General features: G+C 38.1%; 1 protein-coding gene across 15 annotated transcripts in view; it reads right to left on the bottom strand.

Moving 5' to 3' along the window:
* Positions 1-12,077, bottom strand: part of tanc2b (tetratricopeptide repeat, ankyrin repeat and coiled-coil containing 2b) — a 151,094-nt gene that overhangs the window by 39,588 nt on the left and 99,429 nt on the right. For 13 of the 15 annotated variants that reach the window (XM_055043052.1, XM_055043055.1, XM_055043056.1 and 10 more), the window contains one exon: positions 8,432-8,580. In XM_055043052.1, coding sequence (XP_054899027.1) covers positions 8,432-8,580 — 149 coding nt within the window. The other 2 variants (XM_055043062.1, XM_055043065.1) reach the window with 2 other exon arrangements.

Below are 12,077 nucleotides of genomic sequence, written 5' to 3'. Positions count from 1 at the left end.
ACATTTCTGTCAAAGGCTGAAGCAGCTGGCAGTGATAGCAGTGGTATGTTTGGAGTAAAATAGAGCAACATGTCAAGCAAAGAGCTCCATCTGATCAGCATGAGGAAGCAGAGGGAAGGATTTGTGATTGTATGTGCAGGCACAAGTCCTGCGCCGAAAAGAAATATCATTACAAAAGTGCACTGGTAAATAAGATGTTGAACTGAATATGGTTATTTTTAGCTTAATCTGCACTTAGTCTAGTGGTTGTAAACCAATTTTTTTTTGTCTTTCCAACCAATGAACACATGATCAGTTTGCACTGATGACGTATGTGGGGGAACTTCTAAGCGGAAAAGGTTGTTTACTCATTTCGTTGTCAGTGACTGAAGTCAAAGGAAGGCCAGAGATGCACAAAGCTTCTAGAAAAGAAACTGTACGTTCTGTGGAGGGATGTTGGCTATTTGTTCAGGCTGCTGCTTATAAAAGAGCATGACGTCAACAGATAACAGAAAGCTAAATATAATGCAGCGAAGGTGCTCTAGTTTATCATTTTCAAGTGTTACACTCTGTCGCTTAACGTGCTGGATTAGAAGATGCAGTCATCTTTTTCTATAGCTCACATTTAAGGTGAGGTTCCTCTTACTCTGAGAATAATACACACAGATTGATATTTACAGTGAATAAGCAAACTGTGCTAACAAAGCAAACTATGCTATTATTCTAAATCATTTACGTAAAATGCTAGACAGTTGAAAATGTCTACTGTATAGTAATTTTGTCTTTAAGAAAAAAAGTCATTCTTTCAATCTGCGAAGCTGTGGTTCACCGATTCTCTCAGAATTTCTTGTGTTTGAACAATATCTCAGTCCAGTAATATGGAGAATTTTACTGCGTTTAATCATTTCCAATAATGAAGAGAGGGACAGCTCTGTAACTCTGGGTTGTTTTGGGGGGGAAATCAGTGATTTACTTGACTATACTGCTTACTGTAAGAAAAGTCCAAGTTCAATCAAAACAGTATAAAATATGTTGACTCTTTTTCAGGAAAAAGATGCAAATAAAAAAGAACATATGAATATCACTGTGTTTTAACTTTTCAAAAAAGAAAGAAAAACATATTTTGATTCTAAAAACTGTTGGTATAGAAGTCTAAACAATATGTCATAAGTTTATGTTTCCAGTAGTTCATAGTCACTTCACTGACATGCTGAAGAGACTGAAGTTTTTCCTACATTTAAGGAGCATGAACTCATCCCCACCTATTGCTGCCCACTGACAATCGTTTTGGTGACAGTCTCCTAAGCTTTTCCCTTGCTTACAAGGCAGCTTCGCTCAGCTGCTTGCATACATTTCTAAATTGTCATGGTGCTAAGCTAACCTGTAACATGTCTGTAAAGCAGCTGACTAAACCTTTACTAAATTTAGAGGATGTTCATTCCAGATTTTTTGTTTATGATGAAATGAGCCAGCCAACGGTAAATCTGAGCAAGACCTGTGAAGCAAATACATTTCAGTATATTTTTTGAGTTCAAGATGGCCAAACTTAAATAGGCATAAAATGATGTCTTTCACAAAGAAAACATTTCTGTATTTTCTTTGCGAAAATACAGAAATACTATAAATTTGCAGCGTTTATACACAAAGGTATCATGCAATAAAATGATCAAATCATGGCCTTGATTAGATGACAATCAGATTTTCTTCTGGTATTTGCTTTCTTTTGGCACCCTTCAGGGACCTTATTCTATGTCAACTCAGGTTAGGAGACAAGTAACCACAGGGGACAAAAATAAAACAACACTCTGTTGCATCTAATATGCTGCCGTAAACACCCACTGATTCAATCGTACTCAAAAACACACAGTCGCCCCAACTCAAAAGACGCAAACATGCACCTTCCACAGAAACGCCAGGACGCTGTGAGAGATAAAGTGGCTATATTTGACTGCAACAAAAACCACTCGGAGGTCTCTCCTTATCTGAGCTACTGATGAGATCAGATCAAGAGTGGGATGAACACAACAAGTCCTGGTTGGGGGCGGAGAAGTGATGCTCAAGGCAAATCTTAGTCTAGATTAATTTGTCAGAGGAAGACTGAAGGATCCCAGAAGTCAATTTGTATTGGTGCCGAAAGTCGTTATTTCCTAGACATTTACTTGCATTGATTCATGTGTCAATTACGGGTTGACGGCCTCTCGAGGCTTTGGAGAGGAGATAGACAGTCAATTAATCTCCAGGTTGGATTCATTCATCTCCATGTGAAGGTGTCCTTCAAAGAGAGACAATAAACCCCACTATTCTACAAACAGAAAGCCACTCCCACCAGAGCATGAGAATGAGGGGGCAAGGAATATTTACATGCTCAGTGAATAAATGTAGGCATACTTTTTGGATTTTTATTTGTGAAAAGTGTGGTTATTTTTGCATTCAGCTCCCTTTGTACTATGAGTTGGTCGCATTGGATTTATTTACCACAATGCAAATGATTAAATTGCATAACCAACTCTGATGTTTAGGTGGCTAAGAAAATCCAAATCTTACCTATTCAGTTTAAAAAACGGCCAAAACTTCTTATAAACAAATGGGAGTTTTGTGAAGTCAAGGTTTCTACATATTTTTCATTTCATTAAAATAATAAAATTTCTAGACTTGAAATGGAAGATTTATATATAATTTCTTGGATCTGTTATAAATGTAGACATATAAATAAGAGATGCACCAATCAATCGTCCCCAAGACCTTTGATGAGCTCTAATCAAATACTGACAAATCTTTTCTTTTTTTTCCTTCACAAATATTACATGCAGCAAAACTGAGAACTCCCACAGTATGTAGCTTGATGGCATTTTGAGTTCAATGAAAATTTGATCACAGTTCAGGGCATGTATTTTATTGCATAAATGTGGATGCTCTTGTTATCTTTTCATTTTCTGTTTTCATCATCACTTATAGTGGAACAGAAATTAACCTTTAAGTGTTCTTGTGCTTCTCTGAGACCAACTTAAAATAATGAACCCAGCAATAACTTATCAAACCTTGCTTCCTTAAATTCTGCAATATCTTCACTGTAGTGGCTGCCTCAAGTGTAGTAAAACTTCACACAGAGAAACATGGGAAGCCTCAAACTTGCACCAACTATAGCAGGCTATTGACCCCCAAACTTGTGAGGGTCTGACCTTAAATGTCTCATGAGCATTGGACAATACTTGTAACACGATATCTACTCAGGGAACGAGAGCACAAGAATATGAAAGGCAATTAACTGAACCCTCTGCATGTTAAGGTCACCTTGTTTTGCCAGATGGTGAGGCATCGCAGGCCTCAACTTTTGCACGTTTATTCCTGAATTCCCTTTAAGCTACAGGACGGTTTGTATGTCTGTTAACTACAGTTTTTTTCCACAAAATGGTACAGAGTTGCAAACACACAACATGACGCATTAAAATTTTACACAGCAATGTGCTAAGATACGCAGCAAACATTTGTGATACGAATATCTTTTTTTTTTTAATATTGAAACCATTTCCAGGAACAAATAACAAAACTGAAGGTGTTATAAAGTTTTATTTTAGATACTGGTTGCTTGTTTATTCATTTTAAACAGAAACGGTGCACCTGACCAACCTTGCTTTAAAGTCAGTGGATAAGCTTACCGTAGGATAATGACCCTACATATAGAGCCAGAGCCAGAAGGGAAAGGTTGAGATAGAAGAACATGAATGTGTTCAAAAGGCTGAGGCAAAATCTAGGAGGAACTCTAATTGATCCCCAATTTGTCTGAGCCTGACCTATTTTTTTACCTCTTTGCAAGAAATTGTCAGCAATGAGTTGATGACCACAATGACAACAATTCAGTTTCTGCAATAGATTTTTGATAAGATGCGTCCCCTTTTAACTGAATAGAAACATGTTGCAAGAGATGTCTAATAGTCTAATTGATGTCTCTGCTTATATTTGAAAATGACCTTAAACTAGAAACATTCCCCTTGAAAAGGAGAGCTTATTGACTAAAGAGTGAAAAACCAGTCAGACTCAGGAAAACACCATTAGAAAGCATAAAAAATGTAAACATTACTTTAAAGAAGAAATGTAAACAACTAAGGATTGACTCTTCACTTTTGCATTATAATCTTTGCCATCAGTTTAAAATGTATAAAACTTGGCCTTTATATGTTTTAAGCTATATCCAATCTTCTCATTTTTGTTGCCAATTAAATTTATCATAATAATCCAGAAAACAGTATTTGGGGCAGACATCTACAACAATAAGTTTGTGCCGTGTGCACGATGCAGCGAAGAGCTGATATGAGTCACATCTCTAAAACGAGCCGCTCGAATGAACCTCTCTCAATTTCTACACCCCCACTGGTCTGACAGTGCTTACATCGAGCACAGGCGGTCCATCAGCCTAATCGCTTATTCACACTGTTTTAGTGCAAACCCATACATACGCCTGCATAACACACTTCAGCAACAGGTTAGCCGCCCCCTCCTTTTTTCCCTCCTCCCCATTTCACCTCCTCTGTGTCTCTCAGCTGCAACCGTTTTCCTCCCACAGTCTGCGAACAATTCATTCCTGTCAAATCAGGTTTAAATAGAGAAACCGGGACATCTGCAGCCGCCCCACTGTGCCAGGAGATGTTTGTTGCACAACTGTCAAATTCATAAGCAGAAAGGTGACGGCCATGAGGCACTTAACATGAGGTGCATCAACCGAGGATACCTGCTGCTATTGAACAATGTTAAACCAAGAAATTATAGTTGCATATTTTCTCTAACAGTAATATAATTTTGGTTAGAGATGCATACAGGCTAATTATTTTGCTACGAGGTGCAGCAAAACCTTTTGTAGCTATCGACACGCTCCTGGTATAATTTGGGATTGGGTATCAAGATCCTTCTTATTTTTAGAACTGGTATACTCATTTTAAATTGGTTGGTGTCCTGACACATATCAGCCTCCGGCATCATCAACACATTTTTAATAACATATGAGGTTAGGGCTTTCAGCAGGTCAATGTATAATCCATCCCTACCAATGTATTTTTTGGACCACACTCCTGTTGGAACACCAACGTTTCAACCATATGGTTGTCAGTTTGTGATGATATTCAAGATTATATACCCACTTTGTACTATGTCACTTCCAGTGAAGCCTTTACAAATCATCATTTTGATTGACAATCTGTATCCCAACTTCTCTTCTTCAAGTATACTTCTTGTCATTTTGACCAAGTAGCTCAGTGTTTGTCTTCACCAACTAGAAAATTTATGGTTTGTTCACACCAGCAGCTGGGAATTTAAGTCAAACATGGGGTGGTTGATTTTGGAGCAGGATCTACTTTCTCTGAGTCAATATTGATGTATAATTAGTTTTACTGCTGGCAGTGACAGTGGTGTTCCATCAGGTTGTGGTTCATGGCAGGTTTGGGCCTCGTTGGTTCTCGAGTTGTTTCTAAATGTCCCCACATCATTTCTCTCTTTCATCTGAGAGATGTAACTTGGTGGCTCTTCCAGATGTTGGCAAAGTAGAAGCACATCTGATGATTAAATATTACAGCTATTTAGAAATGCCTCCAAAAGACTTTCCCAATAATTATAGACACTCAATTATTCAGTTGAAATGTCCACTGAGTTATTTGAACCTTCCCATCATTCTGAGCTTTAGTCCACTCAGATGTGGTCAAATATAATAATGTTTTGCCTGACCATATAACATTTCTTAGGAAGGCATGTGTCTGAAAATCTCTGTCATGCTTGAAGTAGTTGATTTTGGGGCAGATGGTTCTTTTTCGGATGATATCCAAGTTCATGATGATTTAAAACTTGCTTCATGGTGAAGAACAACACTGTTCCAAAAAGTCCCCATTTTATGATGGCCTTCAGCCTTGTTGGTTCCTGGATTCTTGTTGGATATTTTAATCTTTGATCAAATTTGGGGCTTCTGACTGGACAATTAGCCCAAACACCAATCAAAACTGATTTTGGAATAAAGAAAGCAGCTAAAGATCAAGCATCTGGAATGATAAACCTGCATTTATGGGGTAAATTCAATAAAATCTATCCCATAAATTTTATTGAAAATGTATGGGATAAGTTTGAAATTCAGGTCAGTCTCCTGGAAACAAACAATTTTAATTAAATGAACTCTGCCGTTTCTGATAGTAAGATGGGTCAGGTATCCAGCTAGATTCAAATTAGAAGCATGCTTATCATTACGAGTGGTTTCTCTGCAATACTAAAAATATTCTATCAAACTTCAGTGAGGTTTTATTTATACATTTCAACCTGAATGTATAACTTTGATAAGAGGAAACAATACTAAATTCAAATCTGTGGGTGTCTTAAATCTATTAATGCCTATAAAAGGATAAGTCCATCTGAAAATAGTTTAAATGCTTCATTAAGAGGCCAAAATCAATGTGGAAATCATGCCGGTGATGTTTGAATGCTAGCATCTCCCCGACACTGTAGTAAATATGGATGTGTTAACAGTCAAAGATGTGCAAGAACTAAACAAAAAGGAAAACAGCAATGAAAATAAATGTCAAAAGAGATTGATTTAGACATTCAGCGTTTCCACAAGCACCTGAACACAACGTCTCATAAAAGGCAGTGAATGAAATATAAACACCACAACGCTTTTAGCTTTGACCTGTAAAGTATGAAAAACATTTAATCTAAAACAAATCTGTGGTGACTTAACAGCTCAAGACAATACTCTTTCCACCGCAAACAATGAATGTAACACTAGCACACAAAAACACCTGCATGGGAAAGAGATGATAAGGACATCTGATCACCGCTAAGACATTTTAGGGGAGTGTTTTATTTGAACAGAATTGACAAGTCTCCGTTGTTCAATGAGGAGGGCAAAGAAATGCAATGCTCTTAGCTATGCATTCTAATTAGCTTTAAAGACACTTTGAAAACAGAGGCCATTTGATAAAATAAATCAGAAATGCTGTCTGTCATGTCTTTGATGTCCTGGTTTTAGAGGAAGCTTTTAAAAATAGCAGCAGTCACTATGCCTTCTGTGTGCAAGATAAGTAGAATACAGAGACAGAAACATGTTGGTACATTATAAGGTGTACATTTAAACAATGTTTCAGCTAATTGATTCCAAGCAATGCGCCAACTTCAACAATGCATTTCACCTGAAAATGTTACAAGAAAATTTTTTTTTCCAAGTTTACTCGAAAGAGGCAAGAAAGAGTAGTAATCGTCAAGTCGTACCAACTCTGGCTCAATTAAATGCTCAGCTTCACCACTCCAAATGTGGAGGTGTCCTTGGGCAAGGCACTGTCCATCTGAATGAACCACTTTGACTCTGATCTGTTCCTCACAGTCACCTCAAACAACACAAGTCTTTGAATGTGGCTGCATTGAGACAAAATCTGAAATTGGTACTCACAAGACAAGTTTTCACATTCTGCTTTCCCGGCCATCCTACCTCCGTGTTTACACACTAATCATATTGACTCTGCAGTAATTACTTCCTGGGATAGACACATTGTGTATTTAAATGCAGTTTGTAACAGCACATCCAACCCTAGGTGCAGTTTGGAGGAGGGTGTGCTCTTCACCTGCTAGAAACCTAATGGATATCATTTTCTATGTGCAAAGAACTTGAATGTGGTGCGGTACATGCTGGAGATGAATATCCAACAATGTAATGGGGCGATAAATTTGATTAGTGTCAAAAAATAGCGAGCTTTGACACATGGGGCAGCTGTGGTCCGAAGAGATATCCTTTGGCCAGACTGTCATTGAGTATGAACCTACAGAAGTCTTTGACTGTGCTGGGATCATGGTAAAATTCCAAAATCTCTATTGAGAAGACACTTGCAGTACTTTGTCAAAAAGGTTTGTTCCATGCTACTTTCTCCTCAGAAAAATAAAAAACCCATCCATTTTTTCACTGATGATTGTCAGTCATACTGAGACCAAGTCAAATTATTTGAAAATTATACATAATGTCCGCCACTACTCTTTTTTACTTCAACTCGACTTCCTCCTCAATGCTACACTCGTGATGCTACGTATTTATCAGAATATTATCAAGATTGCGCCTGTCACCTCGATTACACTCTTTTTTCCTTCCAGCCAACTTTCTATTGATATGCTTGGATACAGCACTCTGTGAATAGCCTCCTTCTCTAGCAACGATTTTTACTGGCCTATCCTCCCTGCAGGGATATTTAAAAACTAACAATAGCTAATACAAAACATCGCCCAATATTTTATACATTTATAAATCTGGACACTATTTGATACAAATTGCTGAAGTGAATATACTTTTCGATTATGTTTAATTTATTGAGATTTTGATAAAAAGGAAGATAAAAGCTCTTTAATCTAAGCTAACTATACACATCTTCTCTTAACAGAAAACCATTGCCCCACAGTCAGCCTATCTCAGTAGATTTGAATAAAGGAGAAAAGGTACCTGTCTCGCCTCGGGTTCCTCCATGCTGTACTGTGTACCAGCTGGCCCCTCACTCACTTTGTCTCCCAGAAGGAAACCCAGCCGCGTCATCAATGTGTTGGCTGCCTCATCCACCGACGGAGGGGGCCCCAGCTCATGGCTTGACTCCCCTGCAGACGTAGATAGACAAAAAGAGGAGGAGGAGGAGGAATGTTAGAAAACAGAAAAATACAAGTGATGAGCAAAAATAAGGGGACAGTTCGTTTCACCATAACGCAAAGCTTTTAGTTTCATGTCTGTCTGATGTAAACAAATGAACACAAAATGTATCCGCTACAGCCGTCCTCCATGAAACACAGCAGACAGAGGATACGCAGCACCTGCACTCAGACAAACAAATGAAACACCCCGTCGCACCTGAGTTTTCCTTGTAGCTAAGAGCGGCGCATTACAAACACATTCCTCAAAACAAATGGACGCCTTGGCTTGGACGATCCACTTACATAAACTCCAAAAATCCCTTCAGCCACAACAAGGATTGTTTCCAGCTGTACTGAAAGGCCTTCTTTTCACGCTGAATGGCGAAAACTCCTCTGAACTGACGACAACCGCTTCCGCACCACTCATTGCCACTGCAGCGTGAGTGACGCAATGAGAAACACCCTTTACCTGAGAGCGAGTGCAAGTGAGAGAGGGAGACGGAGAGGCGTTCCTAACCAAAGTGGGTGTGTACGCACGCTCACACATCTCCGTCCTATTTATGGAGCCTGGAATAGCGCTAAGCAAAGCAAAGCAAAGAAAAACTGTTTGTTGAGCCCGCATGATGGTAAATCCACCTACAAACATTCAGAGCCCCGGGGGGGATGAGGGGGATGTTACCAGCTTTTAACCAAAGCAAAAATCTCTCAATGACCTCATCTTGTCACCTGGTTGCCTGGTTACTCTTCAACCATAACAAACCCTCATTGGTGGGATCATGTTCTTCAGTAACACCTGGCTAACGTGCCTGAAGGAGCCAACTAGATCAACTTCAGTTCAATTCAACGCCAGTGTCACTTTCAGGCGAGTGTCACTTTCAGGCGAGGAGGTTTTGTTAATTACCTTCCTGCTCAGGAGAAAAAGTAACTATTGGCCAGTAATTCGATCTATGAAACTCTGAATTGGTTCAGACATTAATGGCATTTAAGCCAACAGCTCTGGGTGACCAGTGTTTAAATAAACAGCAGTTGAGACAAAGACAGCTTAGTGGCAGGACCAGTTTTTTTTTTTTTTTAAAGCCTTTTCACCATACAGCAGGTCGAACCGGACAGACAGGTCGCCAGATTAGACTCTAACTGACAACTGTTAGACGATCCAAGCCACCAAAGCACCTCTTTGAAGGCAGACGGCTCCCCTGAAGCCTGCGGTCTCTCAGTCATCAGCTCAAAGACACATAGTCAGGCAGGCAATCTAAAGCCTGGGCTCCCCTGTCCATTCCCTTATGGACAGCAGCCTCATTAGATTGACTCTGAGGCCCTCTGAGCGAGTAAGTAAGCGAGGCAGACACCTTCTGAGGGAGGAAAAAAAAAACCCTCCTTTGAATCAAATGGGAATGACACGCTGCAGAGCTTCAATAAAAACACACAGCAGCATTGAATAATGAGGTAATCACAGCACACATTAGGTACAAAATAGGCTAATCACATATGAGCTTTGATGCTGTTTAGCTATGTACAGGGATACAGGCTGTAATACTAGCAGGACAAAACACTGACGTTAAGGAAGTTAATGAAAGGATTTTGTTTGAGTTTTATTTTTTTACTCAGTCTATAAAAGCTGGCAGAGAGTCTGTAAAGTCAAGGGAGCTTTTTAAATGGTGTATATGAATCACAAATATTAAAACAGACTGTAATATATGAGCTCTGTATCTTTCAATGATTTTATCTGCTAAATTATCACCATATGGCTAAAATATAGAAGAGGGCATAAACACTTACAAAGATTAATGAAGCAGAAGCTCACCGGTGTTTGACACCTAATTCTATTTTTACTTCCTCTGCAGCTGTTGTGCTTGCTGGTGAATAAACAGGAACAACAATTTGATTCATTCATCAACTTCCTGTGTTTTGTGAATTGTACAAACAATAGACCTACAAACAATCCTACAAGTTTGAATAAACATTTTTAATTTATACTAAAGACACAAAAGGGAAAGCGGTTAAGTAAAAAAAAACACCCCTGATTTGGGGATACATTCAGTCTAGAAAATATCTTACAGTAGCTTTTTCCAGAGCAAGTACAGCTTTATTTGGTAAATTGCAATATTATTGAAGAATTCATTTATTTCAGTAACTCAGTTCACTAAATTAAACATGATATACAATAACTACACACAGGCAGATGTTTTCATTCCCTTACTGCTGTTAGTGATGAGGGTTTTCACATTACAGCTGATGTTAAATGTTAACATCGTTAATTTTAACAGGGATTTTTGTTGTTCAATGTCAGGAGTTTGTTTTTAAAAATAAAGGACCTACATAACATTGAGCTTCACTTTGTAGCCTTTTGCAAGTTAGCTGTAGTTAGGAATATTTTCTGGTCTCAGAGCAAAATTATTACAAAGCTCAGTGTTTATGAGGTTTAAAATGAATAACTCTTTGGAGAAACACCCAGGACTGTCATGTTTAAACGTGTATGTTTTGCTCTCCTCGAGTTGCGTGCTCCACCTTGCACACACACACACACACACCCACACGCAAACACACACACACACTACTGTAATGTACAAACCATTCATACACTTGTTCTTGTTTGCTTTCCACTCGATGGATGCTCAGAGACTCACTAAACAAACATGGTGAAACCTGATTATAGAAAATCTTGATTAAACTTTACAGCAAGTAATTTCAATATAATGCCAGTAATAAGATTGAATTAACATGTTGTGGAAAATAAGTGAACTTAGCTTAGTGCAGCGTAGCATGCTAAAGTGGTTCTCCTCTCTGAGGTAATGCTTTTGCAGTAAGCAAACATGAGCAAACACTGGTCTAAGAAAACTATAACAGCATAGAAAAGACGGCCGCAGACTGCCACATTTATGTACTCCTCTAGTATTTTGAATGCGTAACTTTCTCTGAGAGTGAAAATGTATTTCTTAAGGATAAGAGCTAAGAAACTAATAACAATAATGATAATAATATTGAGCCACATAATATGTCTCCATCATGTCATATGGCTGCACACCTAAATCCACTAATGCACTTTTCATTAGAAACAAAACGGCAACATTCTGAGCAAAGGTCTTTTTTTTTTTTTTCAAATTTAATGACAAACAAAACAAATGGCTAAATAAAGTGAATGGTACTGACCAACAGCCACATTGAGCTTCAAACAATATGTCTGCAAAAGAAAAAGGCCAACTGTCTGACCTCTGCTGTCGAATGAGCAGTGATCAGGCAAGCTTGTGATGCTAAAACAATCTGAACAAGAGTTGTACTCTTACTAAAGAATTAACCTATAGATTATATTTTATTTATTTCTAATGTATTAATATATATATATATATATATATATATATAATATATATATATATATATATATATATATATATATATATATATATATATATATATATATATATATATATATTTCTAATATAACCAAAGGTAACACGAAAAGGTGATGCAGA

This window comes from Poeciliopsis prolifica, unplaced genomic scaffold, assembly GCF_027474105.1.
Source record: "Poeciliopsis prolifica strain line A6 unplaced genomic scaffold, Auburn_PproV2 SCAFFOLD018, whole genome shotgun sequence".
In the NCBI taxonomy this organism is placed as follows: Eukaryota; Metazoa; Chordata; class Actinopteri; order Cyprinodontiformes; family Poeciliidae; genus Poeciliopsis; species Poeciliopsis prolifica.
This window is presented reverse-complemented; position numbering and strand designations above follow the sequence as displayed.